The 19129-nt window shown below is 39.1% G+C and overlaps 1 protein-coding gene across 5 annotated transcripts in view; it reads left to right on the top strand.

The window, feature by feature from the left end:
- The window catches only part of LOC115232435 (probable low affinity copper uptake protein 2), a 37760-nt gene extending 20603 nt beyond the window's left edge, over window positions 1–17157 (top strand). For 3 of the 5 annotated variants that reach the window (XM_036511504.1, XM_029802307.2, XM_036511492.1), the window contains exons 2-5: window positions 3067–3138; window positions 10468–10675; window positions 12979–13094; window positions 16975–17157. In XM_036511504.1, coding sequence (XP_036367397.1) covers window positions 3069–3138; window positions 10468–10675; window positions 12979–13094; window positions 16975–17135 — 555 coding nt within the window. In that variant the 5' untranslated portion in view covers window positions 3067–3068 and the 3' untranslated portion in view covers window positions 17136–17157. Of the gene's footprint in view, window positions 1–3066; window positions 3139–10458; window positions 10676–12978; window positions 13095–16974 lie in introns of all 5 variants that reach the window. The other 2 variants (XM_036511500.1, XM_036511496.1) reach the window with 1 other exon arrangement.
- Window positions 17158–19129: the final 1972 nt, after the last annotated feature.

Below are 19129 nucleotides of genomic sequence, written 5' to 3'. Positions count from 1 at the left end.
CTGGTACTTATTCTATTAGTCTCTAATGCTGAACTGCTAGGTTACAAGGACACATACACACCCAGCAGTGAAGGGGAACAGACAAAGACATGCACACACACACACATATATATATATATATACAATAGGCTTCTTTCAGTTTCCACCTATCAGATCTACTCACAAGGCTTTGGTTGGCCCAAAGCTATAGCAGAATAGCAGAAGACACTTGCCCAAGTTGCCAGGCAGTGAGATTGAACCTGGAACCATATGGTTGGGAAGCAAAGTTCCTACTACACAGTCATATCTGCGCCTATTTGTCGATTCATTTTTCACACTATTCTTCATTTATTTACTCTCTTTTACTCTCTTTTTTTTACTCTCTTTTACTTGTTTCAGCCATTTGACTGTGGCCATGCTGGAGCACCGCCTTTAGTCGAGCAAATCGACCCCGGGACTTATTCTTTGTAAGCCCAGTACTTATTATATCAGTCTCTTTTGCCGAACCGCTATGTGACGGGGACATAAACACACCAGCATCGGTTGTCAAGCAATGCTAGGGGGACAAACACAGACACACACACACACACCACACACACACACACACACACCACACACACACACACACACACACACATATATATATATATACATTTATACGACAGGCTTCTTTCAGTTTCCGTCTACCAAATCCACTCACAAGGCATTGGTCGGCCCGGGGCTATAGCAGAAGACACTTGCCCAAGATGCCACGCAGTGGGACTGAACCCAGAACCATATGGTTGGTTAGCAAGCTACTTACCACACAGCCACTCTTTTTTTTATAAATTGTTTTGATCAGATGTGCAGAACCCCTTTATTTTGGTTGAGGATTAATTGTGACAAGTGACATTCGTGTTTTCAATAAAACTAGTGCAGCACCCATGACTTTTGGAAACATTCTTTTCACACTCAGAAATGTTGATGGTTGTTAGCTGTCAGGACTCTGCATCCTTTACAGATTCCATGCTTCCCGAAATTCAGCACTAGTGTTCCTACGGACTTCTTCTTCTTTCTGGCTCTTTCACTCTCCACTTTTCTGAGGGTTTTTTTTTTGGGGGGGGGGGGGGTTGTATTTTATTCTGTGCTTTTGGCTTCCATTGCTGTATTTCTTTATTAGACTTATTTAAGGCAGTGCTCCAACATGGCCAATGATTGAAACATGTAAAAGAATAAAAGAATGACCTTGTTAATACAAAAAGAACTCCGAAAAATAGGTTACAAGGACACATACACACCCAGCAGTGAAGTTTCTACAGCTGGATACCCTTCCTAACGCCAACCACACATACATACATATATATATGTATACATGTTTATATATCATCATCATCATCATCATCGTTTAACGTCCGTTCTCCATGCTAGCATGAGTTGGACGGTTCGACCGGGGATCTGGGAAGCCAGGAGGCTGCACCAGGCTCCAGTCTTATCTGGCAGTGTTTCTACAGCTGGATGCCCTTCCTAACGCCAACCACTCCGTGAGTGTAGTGAGTGCTTTTGACGTGCCACCTGCACAGGTGCCAGGCGAGGCTGGCAATGCCAGGCGAGATGTGTTGTCCCTCTTCTACTCTTTTCTGACAAGTTGTAGTGCACCTTAGTACTGCGTACAATAAGCCCATTTTATCAATCTTGAAAGGCAAAATTAACCTTGGCTTTGAACTCAGAATGTAAAGGACTGAAAGAAATTCCTTCTGTGCATTTTATCTGGTGCAGTAACAATTCTACCAGCTCACAGATTAGTCATACGGTCATATGATATGATATAGTATGATACAGGAAAGTCAAAGTGAACAAGGATTGGCATTGTAACTTGTTCTAAGTACTGATGTAAATAAACAAACAATCCTTTCCTTATCAAATACTTGTATTTGTGTGTGTGTGTGTGTGAGTGTGTGTGTGTGTGAGTGTGTGTGTGTGCGCACGTGTGAGTGTGTGTGTGTGTGCGCGTGTGAGTGTGTGTGTGTGCGCGTGTGTGAGTGTGTGTGTGCGCGTGTGTGTGTGAGTGTGTGTGTATGTGTGTGTGAATATGTGTGTGTGTGAGTATGTGTGTGTGTGAGTGTGAGTGTGTGTGTGTGTGCATGCGTGAGTGTGTGTATTTGCATGAAATGGCTGAGTCTGTCTGGAATTAGATTACTAACACATAGGTTTTTAGTTCAAATCAGTTGTTAAGTGTCTTGTATCCTTGGGACAGTATATTTAATTTTATATGCTTTGATATACCTGTTATTCATTTCCAATTTTCTGTGGAATGGAAACAAATCAAACCATGGAGAAATATTATCTTGCCTAGAAAGTGTGGAGTGTTGGTAACAGGGAGGACATCTGGCTGCAGAAAATCTGCCTCAATGAATTCCATCTAATCCATTCAAGCATGAACACTAAGACAATGGTGGCAGCGGTGGTGGGGAAGGGACGGGGTTGTAATTTTTCATTGCATCAGTCTTTATCATAAAACTCTCAAGGCACTTTCCTTACCATCAAATTTTGCACCTTAGCTTAGCATCATAATCTTAAATATGTAGTTATAATTTAGACAAGATGACATCATCATCATCATTGACATCATCATCATCATCGTGGTCGAGACAATGGAATTTACCATGCTACGCCAGACTTCACGGTCCATCATGGCATTACGGAGGTCCTGTTGCTGGATGCCTGTATCCCTGGAGATTACATCAGGGTAGGAGAGTGTGTGCCCTTTGGTATTGCAAGTAGATGGCTTCCAGAGGAGAAGAGTAGAAATTATCTCTTTTTCAGCTCTACAACAATGTCCAGCAAACTGGACTCTCCTACCTTTCACAAGAGATGACACAGGTGGTAGTTTCCCATATATTTGCATTTTGGTTGGATGGCGCTTCCACGAGAGATTTTGAGCTCTCATAAGGAGGCGAGTGTAGGTTCCATCCAAATTATATTTTATATAATATAATTATAGATTATTTTTTAACTTAAAATGTTTTTATTTCTCCAAAAATTTGTATCTCCCAAATTTATATATGCTCTTATATTATTTGTTTTTTCTTGTTTTTTTTTTCTTTGTAGAAATGTATTTGTTTATGTCATCAAAAGTTTCCAATTTGTTATTTGAAGGATGGAATTCTACAGGTTTTCCTGGTAAGTGTCTTCTCATTGATCAGTTACGTTACCATTAAAGCAAATCACCATGGTTACATTGGATTTTATTCAGAGACTTTCTGACTATCTGTTATTTGTTTTATTTCTAAATTGATGCATCTTTGACATCTGCTGTCATCTCTCTATATATAAACGGCAGTTTGTCTGTGCGTTTTCTGTGTGTCTGTTTGCTTGTACCCTCACCCTGACCACGGCTTTCAACCGATTCTGATGAAACTTGACACACACATAGCCCAATGTCATAATTCAAAACTAGCGCAGCGAAAATTTTGAAAAGTTCCCTCAGTTCTGAAAAAAATCGATAAATTCGACATGGGGTCGAGAATCAGAAACACAGACCGCAAACTGTCTAGGGGACGCAACTCCACCTTTTTTAACTAAAAAAAAATTTACCATCATTTTTTTTCCATTTTTTTGCTATTTTTTGGCTATAACTCTCTAAAAATGCTTTATAGTTATTTCCCTTACAAACCTGAGCGACGCCGGGCGATACTGCTAGTATATGAATAAAATTTCTTTGACACCTGAGTCTTTATTGACAATACAGTTTCAAAATCAGAACTGCGTTTTTTTTTTTATTAAGGATATTTTAATTTCCAAAAAGCATCTAAACATACTTATAATTTCTGTTATATTTTATGGACAATACACTTTAAAAGCAATTATGTTATTTAGACTAGTATTTCTTATTGGCAGGAGGCTGTGAGGATTGAAAGTGTATGTTGGCGGAGGGGTTAAAAGGTTTGAAAATACATCTGTGTGTGTGTGTAGCAGACAAATTGCCATGTTTAATAACATTAAAATGGTTTCCAAATTTTGAAACATGAGCATCATCATGGTGAAGAAAAAACAATAATGTGGAGCTGAATCCTGCTTTTTGCTTTTCATTAGGTGTAGGTATGGCTGTGTGGTAAGAAGTTTGCTTCCCAATCACATGGTTCCGGGTTCAGTCCCACTGTGTGACACTTTGAGCAAGTGTCTTCTACTATAGAGCCCTGGCCCAACCAAAGCCTTGTGAATGGATTTCGTAGATGGAAACTGAAAGAAGCCTGACACCCATGCTGATGACACATAAAAAGCATTTATGAAATCAAAATCAAATTTGATGACTGGCATCTGTGCTAGTGTAGCGCTAAGAGCACCATCCGAGCATGATCTTTGCCAGAACAACAAACTGGCTTCCATGCCAGTGGCACGAAAAAAGCACCATTCGAGCGTGATCGTTACCTGCATTGCCTTACTGGCACTTGTGCTGGTGGCACTTGTGCTGGTGGCACATGAAAAAACATTTGAGCAAGGTCATTGCCAGTGCCGCTGGACTGGCTCCTGTTCAGGTGGCACAAAAAAAGCACCATTTGAGTGTGGCTCTTGCCAGTACCACCTGACTGGCCCTCGTGCCGGTGGCACGTAAAAAGCACCCACTACAGTCTCGGAGTGGTTGGCATTAGGAAAGGCATCCAGCTATAGAAACTCTGCCAGATCAGAATGGAGCCTGGTGCAGCCATCTGGTTCGCCAGTCCTCAGTCAAAATCATCCAACCCATGCTAGCATGGAAAGTGGACGTTAAATGATGATGATGTTAGTGACACAAAAAAGAAGGCCCCTGTGCTGGTGACATGACTGATGATATACAAAAGGCGCCCATACCAGTGACACACAGAAGGCACCTGTGCCAGTGACATGTAAAAGGTATCTGTGCTGGTGACACATGAAAGGCACCAAAGGCACCCATGCCAGTGACACATAAGAGGCACCTGTGCCAGTGACATGTTAAAGGCACCCAGAACATTCTGTAAAGTGGTTGGCATTAGAAAGGGCATCCAGCTGTAGAAACCAATCCAAAACAGATGACTGAAGCCTGGTGCAGCTCTTTGGCTTACCAATTCTAGTCAAGCCATCTAATCCATGCCAGCATGGAAAATGGACACTTAATGATTATAATGATGATATATACCTGTGTGTGTCTTTGTGTTTGTATTTGTCTCCCATCACCATTTAACAACTGATGCTGGTTTGTTTAGTAGTCCAGCAACAGAGTCTGATGGAATAAGTACCAGGCTTTAAAAAGTATGCACTGAGATCAATTCACCATCATCATCGTTTAGCGTCCGCTTTCCATGCTGGCATGGGTTGGACGGTTCAACTGGGGTCTGGGAAGCCAGAAGGCTGCACCAGGCCCAGTCTGATCTGGCAGTGTTTCTACGGCTGGGTGCCCTTCCTAACGCCAACCACTCCATGAGTGTAGTGGGTGCTTTTTACATACCACCGGCACAGGTGTCAGACGAGGCTGGCAAATTTATTCTACAAAAACCCTTTAAATTTGTGCTCCAGCTTGACTGTATTTCAAATAACTGAAACAAGTAAAAGATAAAAGATTGATACAGAACCAGGTATGAAAAAAATTACTGCTATTTTGATGGGGCCTTGATATTCATCAGTTTAAGCACCCACTACACTCATGGAATGGTTGGCGTTAGGAAGGGCATCCAGCTGTAGAAACTCTGCCAGATCAGATTGGGGCCTGGCGCAGCCATCTGGTTCGCCAGTCCTCAGTCAAATTGTCCAACCCATGCTAGCATGGAAAGCGGACGTTAAATGATGATGATGATTATGATAAGGACCTCTGATTTTCAGCAATATTACTCTCATACCATTTATATTGTATAGACAATATAATTCTAACCTTGCTCATATCAACTTATGAAGGATTTGATTGGGAACTCAGTATTCTATCTTCTGCGTTTTCCTTGTTTCAGTGATAGGACTGTGACCCTGCTGGAGCATCACCTTGGTGTGTTTAGTTGAACAAATCAGCCCCGGGACTTATTAAGTCCGGTATTTGTTGTATCAGTCTCTTATTCCTTACTGCTAAGTTACAAGGATGTGAACAAACCAACACCAGTTGTCAGGTTAATATTTATAATGAATTTGTCGTTTTTGAAGGGTGTGCAGCACACACCTAGCACACCCCTGTTGGCATCTCAGGCAAATGACTTCTACAACTGGGCCAACTGGAGTTGATTTGTTTGACTAGACCCTTGAAGGTGGTACCCCAGTATGGCTGCAGTCCAATGAATGAACAAGTAAAAGTTAAAAGCTGTTACGGTTTGATTTGTGAGTGATTCGGCTGTCATATCTAGCATGTTAGGAAACCACACAGAAGCTCCTTCATTAGCTTAAAAAAATAATGAAGATAAAAAATTAATAATTTAGTAATTACAACAGCCACAGCTGTTTACCTCTTTTCCACTATGAACCAGAGTCCAATAGATACTTGAGATTGTTAGTTGTTATAAAACTAGTTGAATCTATACTCTCTTTTCTTTTTTACTCTCTTTTACTTGTTTCAGTCACTTGACTGCGGCCATGCTGGAGCACCGCCTTTAGTCGAGCAACTCGACTCCGGGACTTATTCTTTGTAAGCCCAGTACTTATTCTATCGGTCTCTTTTGCTGAACCGCTAAGTGACGGGGACGTAAACACACCTGCATCGGTTGTCAAGCAATGCTAGGGGGACAAACACAGACACACAGACACACACACACACACACATATATATATATATACATATATACGACAGGCTTCTTTCAGTTTCCGTCTACCAAATCCACTCACAAGGCATTGGTCGGCCCGGGGCTATAGCAGAATAGCAGAAGACACTTGCCCAAGATACCTCGCAGTGGGACTGAACCCGCAACCATGTGGTTGGTTAGCAAGCTACTTACCACACAGCCACACCTGCGCCTATATGTACAATGAGTTTCTATCTTGTTTAATTCTGTTCTATTCTCTGAAATTCTTATTGGAGATTACGAATAATCTTTTGAGAAGAGAGAAGCTTAATATCCATTTAAGCTTTACAGTCTTTTTTTTATCTCTCATTGATTAGTAAAAACAATGTCTAATCTTATATGCTATTTACAACATTTCTTCCTCATATAAACATACAAACACCCGTCCCTTAGTGTTAATCTCTCATTTTGTCATTCTTTAACTGTCTCTTTGTATGTCTGTCTGTGTGTTTGAACAGCTACCCTTGCTAACTATCTAGTTGTCTTTCCAGTTGATTGTTTGACTCTCTCTCTCTCTCTCTCTCTCTCTCTCTCTCTCTCTCTCTCCAGCTGTTATTTTCTTACAATGACTATATGAAATCCTATATTTACTAATCCTATAAAGTTAGAAGAATCCAGATATGTACCATCTTGTTTAATTTTTGTACGGCTTATTTGGAATTTAGACCAAGAAGAATTTGTTCAAGCTTAACTTTCAACAAAGCTTTTCTGTAATCACTCCTCAGTTGTCAGATAGAACTAAATGTAACAGATTTGATTAAAAAAACCTGTTCTAAATCACACATCAAAGATTTTAGAACACTGTATCATGTTCTGACAAAGAATAAACAGATTACTAAATCTCTCTCTATATAAAGCTGAAGTTGTCTGTGTATGGCAGGTTTGGTAGCCTTCAACTAACACTATCTCCTCCGAGACCCTGTGGTGCAAGTTGACCAAAATTGAGAGTATGATAGAAGAAGGCTTGCTCTTCCTTCCGTAGAAGAAAAAATTCAAATCGGACCATGTTAACACCAAAAATTATTTACATCAAAAAGGTGCTTTTTTTCTATGAAAATCCCTATTTTTTACGATTTTTTTACTGCTGTGTCGCCATTTTTCGGTGTATTTCAAGCAGAAAAATGTTCACTTAATGAGAATAACAAACTACATAATGCAGAATTTTTACTTTTCAAAAATTCCAATTCTAAAGGGTCGAAACAAACCCAAGCATCGCTGGGCGATACTGCTAGTTTATTACTAAAAGAATAAATCAGATGCTGAACTATTAAGTCTTGTATCTTAAGATAAAATTTTCTATAGGTATTTGTTTCTAGGAAAGATTTTAAATTTTACTTGCCCCATTTCATTCATTCATTCAAACATCATCATCATTTAACATCCATGCTCTGTACTAGCATGGGTTGGATGGACAAGAATCTGATGGATTCAAGGATTGCATCATGCTCCTGTGTCTGCCTAATGGTAACCACTTTACAGCATGTACTGGATTCTTTTTTCATGCCACCAACACTGTTGCAGTCACCAAGCAGCATGCAAAACTTTGAACCCCGAGGGAGGTGGAGGTCAGCCTTAGACAAGGGATGAAAGGCAGAGCAGGTTCTTGTAGGAGCTGCATGGCTATTCATTTGATATCTAGATAAAATAGGTACTGGGATTTTCTGAGAATATTGCTGGTGATAGACTATCCAAATGGTAGATTTATCTCTCATCTTCTCCATGCTACAAAACCAGAATAAAGCTCTGAATTTATGAACCATTGAGATACTCTCCATGGTACTTAACTTCAGTTTTACTAAATGAACTACAGAAACAAAATAGGGATACAATGACTCTGGTGAATTGGATTCTGAACCAGCGTATTACAAAATCATAATTCCAAATCTTTTCTGAAATTGCATTATGACCTTTAAGTAAAGCATATTACTATACCTGACTTGCATTTTCTGAAGTGAAAACAAAGGGTAACAAATACACTCTGCTTTCAGGATATTTGCTTCATCAGTTCACTCAAATTAACTGTTTTACCAAAGCCATGTTATTATAATAGTCTCACAGCTTTATACTTCTGCTGTCTACCATTCTGACATGTCTTTGGTATCAGATTATTCATTTAAGGGTTTTCCCTAAATGTCTGTCATAGTTTACTATATATCATACTCTCTCTCTCTCTTTTACTTGTTTCAGTCATTTGACTGCGGCCATGCTGGAGCACCGCCTTTAGTCGAGCAAATCGACCCCGGGACTTATTCTTTGTAAGCCCAGTACTTATTCTATCGGTCTCTTTTGCCGAACCGCTAAGTAACGGGAACGTAAACACACCAGCATCGGTTGTCAAGCAATGCTAGGGGGACAAACACAGACACACAAACATACACACACACATATACATATATACGACGGGCTTCTTTCAGTTTCCATCTACCAAATCCACTCACAAGGCTTTGGTCGGCCCGAGGCTATAGCAGAAGACACCTGCCCAAGATGCCACACAGTGGGACTGAACCCGGAACCATGTGGTTGGTTAGCAAGCTACTTACCACACAGCCACTCCTGCACCTTTTTTGAATAGGCTTTTGTCATTTGCTTCTTAAATACTCTGGTGGTTACCTCAGCTCTTCTGTATTTTTACTTGTTTGTTATATCATGAATGTTCTGCTTAACTACCTCAACTACCTTTTAATTTACTCCAGCAGGAGTCTACTTACAGAGCCATCTTGTGAAGCGCTGAGTTGAAAGATCTGCAAATTTAGCAGAAATTCTTGACAAGAAGCTAGAAAGTTCTGCCATGATTAGTATGGTAGCAGACATTGCTAACTGAATAATGCACAAAGGCAGCTTTTGCCTTCTCGACAGTTAACTTACAGGCATTGCAATGGTGGGTGAAGGTTTATATTGATGGGTGATTCCTTCCTAGTATTTTAGGAAATGTTCTTCATTCATAAAGCTGCAAGAAAATGACTTGAGACTTTTTGGTTATGAACCTTTGGTGTGTGAGGGACATAAAATGGTATCACTCTCTTGGTGATGGCTTGAATGAATCAGAAGTGAAGCATTTCTACTGCCAGAATTTTAGTTCATTACTGTTTAGAGAGCTGCTGTTGTTTGATAGGATTATAAAATGTTGTCAGTTGATCCTACAGGAACAAAGACAATGAAGGAAAGTTAAAGAGTTCGTGGAGAACTGGTTAATTGGTTAGGAATATATCTAGGTGAAAGACTAATTGGTATGATGGGTTACGGTTGACAAAATATTTGTTTTATGCTATCTGTGTTGGTGTGGAAATAGTACAAGTGCCAAGACAAATTGTGTGCATTGCAATTGTTGATGAGAGCTTTGATGGCTTCAGAAAGAGAAATTTGAAACAGTTGTTCTTCTTAAAGGAGTTGATAAAGTGTTGGAGCCTGGAGAATTAAGACAGTAGATGACTTTAGAGGAATGGTAAAGAGAGACCTTGAACCAAAGTAACTGTCATTTACACCCAGATCAAAGAGCTATATGATAGGGCATGTAGATTTTAGTCACTGCCTTAAAGAAAATTTGGAATATAGTGTTACCTGGGCAGAAGAAATGTCTTCAAAATTTGTGTCTGAGAAAGGAATAGTGCATGTCATTTCAATGTTGGTAAGTGATAGGGACGGACAGAGTAAAATTTGGATTGAGTCCATGGATATTTACAAAGAAGAGTGACTATTGCCGAATAGATTAATATGTCTCTTTTAATTTATTTTCCAGGTATGATAGTAATGTTCAGTGTGACTACAATGGTAGCAATAATCTATGATGCCATCCGGTTGCTACATGCATTCATCCATGTAAAAGCTCGCCAGAATCCTATTTTATATAGCCAAGAAGAGACTGGATCAACATCAGAAAATTCACCGTCGAATTCCTTACAATCCCTAATATCACCTCTGTCAGGTAGCATAATAAAAAGGAAACGGTTAGTACACTTAGCTTTATTTTATATCATTTCTGTATGACATAGACATTATGTTTCACTTTATAAATGACTATAGGCGCAGGAGTGGCTGTGTGGTAAGTAGCTTGCTAACCAACCACATGGTTCCGGGTTCAGTCCCACTGCGTGGCATCTTGGGCAAGTGTCTTCTGCTATAGCCCCGGGCTGACCAATGCCTTGTGAGTGGATTTGGTAGATGGAACCTGAAAGAAGCCTGTCGTATATATGTATATATATATATATGCGTGTGTGTTTGTGTTTGTCCCCCTAGCATTGCTTGACAACCAATGCTGGTGTGTTTATGTCCCCGTTACTTAGCGGTTCGGCCAAAAGAGACCGATAGAATAAGTACTGGGCTTACAAAGAATAAGTCCCGGGGTCGATTTGCTCGACTAAAAGGCGGTGCCCCAGCATGGCCGCAGTCAAATGACTGAAACAAGTAAAAGATAAAGATAAAGATAAAGATACTTTTACCTCTTCCTTCTGTCAGAACATGGTGATAGTGTTATTGCTATTATTGTTGTAAACAGCTTTATGGAGTATAGTTGCAGGTGTAATAAAGAATTGGGAGAGCATAAAGAAATAGTTGCTTTTTTTCTTGTGTGCAATTGGTTGTGTAGTATAGTGCAGTCAGTATCATCATTATTTTCATTTAACTATTTCTTTACTACCCACAAGGGGCTAAACACAGAAAGCACAAACAAAGACAGACAAATGGATTAAGTCGATTACATCGACCCCAGTGCGTAACTGGTACTTAATTTATTGACCCCGAAAGGATGAAAGGCAAAGTCGACCTCGGCAGAATTTGAACTCAGAACATAGGACAGACGAAATACCTATTTCTTTACTACCCACAAGGGGCTAAACACAGAGAGGACAAACAAAGACAGACAAATGGATTAAGTCGATTACATCGACCCCAGTGCGTAACTGGTACTTAATTTATTGACCCTGAAAGGATGAAAGGCAAAGTTGACCTCGGCGGAATTTCAACTCAGAACGTAACGGCAGACGAAATACGACTACACATTTCGCCCAGCATGCTAACGTTTCTGCCAGCTCGCCTTATTTTCATTTAACATCCGTTTCCCATGCTGGATGCCCTTCCTAATGCCAACCACTTTACAGAGTGTACTGGGTGCATTCATGCAGCACTAACATGGGTACTTTTTATGTGGCACCAACACCTACAAGCTTGCAAGATTAGGGATGCTCAGCTGGAGAGGGTTGCAGGGGACAAGCCTGTATGCAGAAGTGCCTGTAGATCCTTTTTCACCACTTCATCCCATATCTTCTTGGGTCTACCCTACCCACAAGTTCCCTCTACAATGAGAGATCAGCACCTTTTGGTGCTTCTTCATTCATACACTCTACATGACCATACAAATGCAGTCTTCTCTCTTGCACCCTGCATCTAATGCTACGCATACCCAGTTTTTCTCTCATATCATTTATGCACAATGACGTTACCCATCCAGTGATGTACTGTAATAAATGCAGTATTGTCATGACATAATGTACTACAGAACAGAGTAGTGTAATTGTCTAATATAATATACTGTTGCATATCCATAACCTCATGGCCTATGCCAGGGGTGTAACCAGCCCACTTATGTGTAACTTTCCTTCATTGGACACTAAACTCTGCTTGCGAAGACCTGCTGAGGCAAGTGAAATCGAAATCAAATTCGATAACTGGCATCTGTGCTAGTGGAGTGCTAAGAGCAACATCCGAGTGTGATCGTTGCCTGAGCAGCTGACTGACTTCTGTGCCGGTGGCATGTAAAAAGCACCATTCGAGTGTGATCGTTACCAGCGTTTAAATGTTTGGCCTCGTAACTGGCACAAACTGATTAGATTTGGGGATCGATCCGGTACTGGATAAGGATTCTAGATTATTTTTCCTGTTTTTTTACTTAATTTTTGAGAGCATTCAGGCTTAATTTTAGTATTCACATTTGTAAGAGCAGTCGAAATAATTTCAGATATTCTCATTTTAAAAATCATCTCTGGCTAATAATTGAGAGGACATTGGTGTTACCTTGGCAGAGGTTTGTGCTCTCTGAGTGCTCTTGTTTTATTTGTTTCATTCAGTTTTAGAAAAACTGAAGCATGTCTTTGACAATTCTGGAGCATATTGAACTTATTGGTGCATGACTTTTGGCCCACCCCATACTTTCTGATATCTTGTTTCTTTGCAGTACTCTTACATTAACAGTTCCAGTTATTCCTTTCATTGGAATTCAGTCTATCCCATCTTTTCAATCTTTAATATTTTCCAGACGCTTATACTACTTAGCAGAAACTGTTATACACATGTTGCTCACCTTTATTGGTTACCTGATCATGTTAATGGTTATGACTTTCAATGGATGGCTTGCAATCGCAGTCCTTTTGGGTGAGTAAGATAGATTTTTTTATATTTATTTATCATATTGAAATAAGCATGTTCCCTGTGCTGCAACTTAGTTAGTTAGTTAATTTTTTGGCTCAAAAAGCAAAAAGCAAGGCCATGTAGGGGGACATGGAGTTATGTACAGGGTGGTGTTCACGTAAAGAGTTCAGGCCACTTGAGGTCAAGGGAGACTTTGAACCGAGCAGTCGTCGGCATCTTCACCATCTCGTCTGGCAGCTTATTCCACGGATCCGCAACCCGGACGGAGAAAGCCCCTCTCCTTCGATTGAGATGAAATCGTCGCAGATAGAGCTTTTCAGAATGATCCCACAGCCAATGCTCTGGAGCAGGAGTGAAGAACAGCTCTTTCGAGAGGTTACACTTTCCGCTTATCTGCATATAGTGCAAGACAGTTGCAGCACAGCACCTTGTCTTTCTATCTCAACTTTTGAAAATCAGAAATATGTGAAATTCGTTAAGTCTAAATGATTCGCAGTGCATTTTCAACTTCTTTTTTCTATGAATATATATATATATATATATCTAGCAGAGTTTCTACAGCTGGATGCCCTTCCTAATGCCAACCACTCCGAGAGTGTAGTGGGTGCTTTTATGTGCCACCAGCACAAGGGCCAGTCAGGTGGTACTGGCAACGACCATGCTCAAATGGTGTTTTTTACGTGCCACCTGCACAGGAGCCAGTCCAGCAGCACTGGCAACGACCTTGCTCGATTGTTTTTTTTCCCGTGCCACCAGCAGAAGTGCCAGTAAGGCAACACTGGTAACGATCACGCTCAAATGGTGCTTTTATGACTGGCATCCGTGCTAGAGGAGTGCCAAGAGCACCATCTGAGTGGGATCATTGCCAGAGCAGCAAACTGGCTTCCGTGCTGGTGGCACATAAAAGCACCATTTGAGCGTGATCGTTACCAGTGTTGCCTTACTGGCACTTCTGCTGGTGGCACGGGAAAAAAAACAATCGAGCAAGGTCGTTGCCAGTGCTGCTGGACTGGCTCCTGTGCAGGTGGCACGTAAAAAACACCATTTGAGCATGGTCGTTGCCAGTACCACCTGACTGGCCCTTGTGCTGGTGGCACATAAAAGCACCCACTACACTCTCGGAGTGGTTGGCATTAGGAAGGGCATCCAGCTGTAGAAACTCTGCTAGATCAGATTGGAGCCTGGTGCAGCCATTTGGTTCGCCAGTCCTCAGTCAAATCATCCAACCCATGCTAGCATGGAAAGCGGACGTTAAACGATGATGATGATGTATACTATAAATAATGTAGGTGACTTAGCAATTAAAACCTAAAAGCAAATTTATAAATCTCACTAAAGTGAACAAGGGTACAAAGTGGTACCAACTTTGCTAGAAATAAGAGTCAAAATGACTCAATTAACCACAAAAAGCTTCTACTATTTTGAAATAGCACGTGCTTTCAACAGTTTTTCTTATGTGTTGACAAGGTGAATTATGCTTAACCCTAGGCACAGTAAGATCCACTAATGAGAATTGAGATGCCATGCATCAGGATTCGAAATCACGTTATATGGGTATACCTCCTACCTCAGTAGGGAGCTTGTCTCAATACAGTACAGAGCTTTCTCACTTTCCTCTCTTTCATCAACTTATTAAGATAGTGCTTTTCGTGGTTAATTGAGTCATTTTGACTCTTATTTCTAGCAATCCCGGTACCACTTTGTTCCCTTGTAAAGTTTATATATATGAATCTCTCGCTCTCTCTCTCTCTCTATATATATATATATATATGCACAGCTAGCTTCTCTAGGTCAGTTTACCAAATCCTTTCACAAGGTCCAGGTTTATAATTGAAGAATGTCAATACTGAGGGAGAGTAGGTGGTAACAGTACAGAAGAGTAATGGAGTGGAGGTAAGAGTCTGAGTGATAAGTAGTTGAGATAGTGATGGCAAGAGAGTGGTGAATGTCAATAAGATGTAAAGGGATTGATGGTTAATGAAACAAGGGAAATGACACTAAAGATGGCCAGTAGAAAGGCAGAGAGTGGGATTAATTTGTTTATATGGCATGAAGGTGCATGGCTCAGTGGTTACAGCATTGAGCTTACGATCGTGAGGTTGTGAGTTCGAATCCCAGATCGGGCTGCGTGTTGTATTCTTGACCAAGACACTTTATTTCACGTTGCTTCAGTTCACTCAACTGTAGCAATCAGTTGCAATGTCACTGATGCCAAGCTGTATCGGCCCCTTTGCCTTTCCCTTGCATAACGTGGAGAGGGGAGGCTGGTATGCATGGGCGACTGCTGGTCTTCCATAAACAACCTTGCCCGGACTTGTGCCTTGGAGGGTAACTTTCTAGGTGCAATCCCATGGTCTGTCATGACCGAAGGGGGTCTCAGCATGGTATTAATGTATCTATACAGAAAGAAAAGTGACCCAGTAAAAAAAAACATTCTAGCCAGGATTCACGAGTGCTGACCTGAAGTAATTGTCTTGAATTCACATATTCTCCTTCACATGCTGTGTGTGAGGGGTGGGGGTGGGGGTGAGAGAGTTTAAAAAAAGCTGAAGACTCACTATATACGAACTTTGGATAGAACAGTGCCAAAATGAAGAGTTGACATCTTTTCAGAGATGAGAGAAAAATACTAATTAATTCCATAATTATGAAACTGAAGTTAAAAAGAATATTTTATGAATAACCCATCCTTGAAGAAAACTATAATTCACAAACCTTACTCAAAAACAGCAAATCATGTACCAAAAAGATAAACTTGGTATTATTAAGGATATGAAATCAACAACATGAATTCCAGGTTATGTAGACAACATGAAAATGCCACAAGAACAGAATTTCTTCTTGTTTCAGTCATTTGACTGCGGCCATGCTAGAGCACCACCTTTAGTCGAACAAATTGACCCCAGGACTTAATATATATTCTTCTTCTTTTGCCCTTTTCAAGCTTAGCTAGGCTCATGGGCCTGGTTTCCCGGTTTCCGTGGCGTATGTGTTCCCCTAAGCTGGACGGGACGCCAGTCCATCGCAGCTTAACTCAAGAAACAGGAAGAGAGAGTGAGAGAAAGTTGTGGCGAAAGAGTACAACGCGAGGACGTGGAACAAGTATAATGTTATTGGACGCTCAGGAAAGAAGGAGGCTTTACCATTTCAAGCGGAGCTCTTTGTCAGAAACATAGGAAAAGGAAAGATCCAAAGAAGGGAAGACGGAGGAAAAAAATCGCCAACAGTACACACGCGGTCAAAAAATCTACATATGGGGAAGGACATTCTACTACCATGTTCTTAATGATGAAATTAACCTCTCTATCTATATATCTACCCTCTTTGTAATGTTAGCAAATGAAATAAGTATAAAAATACATATTGTCCATTTAATTAAAAAATTCTATATGTGGCTGAAGATTGCTCAACATTTTAAAACTGATGTAATACTTACAGTATTTAAAATGAAGTAGCATGAAACAATTGTACTACACTACCTTGGATATCCTTGTTGCTCATTTTGATTATATATATATATATAGAGAGAGAGAGAGAGCGACACACACACACACACATACATAATTCTTTACAAGGTTTAACCCTTTAGTGTTCTGATTATTCTAGCAAACATAATGCTTATTGATTCCCATTGATTTGAATTAATCATGCATTATCTCATATCTTCAAGATCTTGATGGTGTAATTACTTAATGTAGAATAACATTGTAGGGTAGGTGTGAGAGCCTGGATCTGGTCAGTCTGAACATAAAACAGATTAAATATTTTGGCCAGATATGGCCGGTTTAAATACTAAATGTTTAAAACAGTGTTTGGTTTGTTTTTTTTTTCAAAAATTCATTTGTAATTTTCTCTGACAATTTTTATCTTCTACATGTTTCAGGTGCATCCATCGGTTTCTTTCTGTTTGATACATCTATTCTGAATCTTGCACGCAAATCACCAAATACTTCCTCTAAGCATCGAGCTTCATCATCTGATCCTGTCCCAACTGTTACACATAGCACAGAATTAGAGTCTCGGAGTAGTGACATATCAATCTAATTCTTATCAATTTTGTGAAAAACAAATTTCATTGATTGATTTGAGAAAATACTTTTTATGTCATTTTTAAACTGGATCAACTTACTACGTTGATAGGCTTCCAGACTATTGAAGAATTGATTTGTTTTTGTTTTGTTTTGTTTTGTTTTTTAATCTGTAAATTGTGCTTCTTGTAATTCTTCTATCCTCACAATTTTTTCCAATATTTTTTTTAATCTTTTAATGATTAATCCTGCTGATATTTTTACTTTGCAACTTTGTTCCCATATTTTATATATAACAACATCCAACAGGTTGCATGTAATACTCTTTGCAAAATATGAACAACAGGCAACATTGTGGAAGCACTGCTCTGAATTGTTCAGTAATATTTAGATACTTCAAAGTAAATTCTAATAGATTCACTTCATTTAGTTTTTTTAACCTGTATCACATACTCATCTTTTCAGAGACGAAAGGGAATCCTTTAAAATGCAATACTTTCTCAATTAATTTGAGCAATTATAAAACACTACTGCTTGAACTATGTATAAATCTATCATTATTGCTAATCAGATTTCCAAATAATAAATCTTACATATTATTTAATACAAGCCATCATTGTATGTGGCTTATATTCCTGGCTACTCACAGCATTCGGAGTCATTGCCTGAAATACTATACTTAAAACAGTAGGATTGACTTTGCAACTAACTATAAAGGTGAGGGTTCATAGGTTAGTGGTTAGGGGGTTGCGATCACAATCGCAAGATCATGGTTTCAAATTCCAGATAGGAGGTATGTTGTGTTCTTGAGCAAAATACTTTACTTTACTCGGCAATCATTTTGACATCTGACAAGTAGCACATAAAGCACCTGTACAGGTAATGTTGATTTCATGGAAGAAGTCAGCTTATGTACAGCACAAACACTTGATTATAAACAAATCATTAGTGTGGATTCTTCAACAAGAAATTGTGGAATTGTCTTTCTAGGACTTGAAAGACTACTAAGAATAAGAGAGGTTAACAGTGGCAGACAGAGAACAAAACTTTGCTTAACACCCAGCTGAGCTTATTTTTCTTTGCTGATTTTAATAATCCATTTAAAATAATGTTCAGCAAAGCTACACATCCTCTTTGCTTTAACATTGCAGAGATATAACATCTAAAACATTAGTAAATCATGTTTAACTAATTAAACACATTGTTCTCACATTTAGACTCACTAATATTTTTAATTTCCTAATTCATTTATTTCAGCAGTTATAACTATATATAAAATTTATATATCTCTTTAAAACAAAAATGATAATTTTCTTACCTCCAGGGCGACTACTATTAGGGTTGTGATATGAAAATTTATCCACTGATAAGATATATCATAAAATATATGGATTAACTCCTAAAAAAGAGTATATATATATATATACTTTATTTAAAAGCAGCAGAAAATTCAACAAAACCTGTTACTCTGAGTTTCACATTCCCGTTCGTCGGACAGTTTTTGCTATATATATATATATATATATATATATATATATACATACATACATACACTCTCTTCTTTTAAGAGTTAATCCATATATATATATATATAAAATATATTTGCTGGTGTATAATAGGATGCACTCCCTAATTAAACAAACCCCTATTGTTTTGTTGAAAAAGGAAGTAGATATTATGGGGAAAAAAAAACATATATTTCATCATATACTCATACACTCAGTATCTCATTCATCATTTGGTCACAATGGACACTGCAAATTTTCATAAAATTTAAGAATAAAGAAAAAAGAAGCTCATCTTATACACTGGCATATGAGGTGTGCATACACACACACACATATATATATATATAAGTATGTATATGTAGTATTCTAAAACAAGGAAATTATTGACAGGGCTTAGCCAGCCAAAACTTCAAAGTCACTGTCAATAACAGTCTTGTTTAAGAATAATAAATTTGTACTCTACAAAAGTATAGAGTAAACTATCAGATTAATGTGAAATTGT

Source organism: Octopus sinensis, linkage group LG2 (assembly GCF_006345805.1).
Source record: "Octopus sinensis linkage group LG2, ASM634580v1, whole genome shotgun sequence".
Taxonomy (NCBI): Eukaryota; Metazoa; Mollusca; class Cephalopoda; order Octopoda; family Octopodidae; genus Octopus; species Octopus sinensis.
This window is presented reverse-complemented; position numbering and strand designations above follow the sequence as displayed.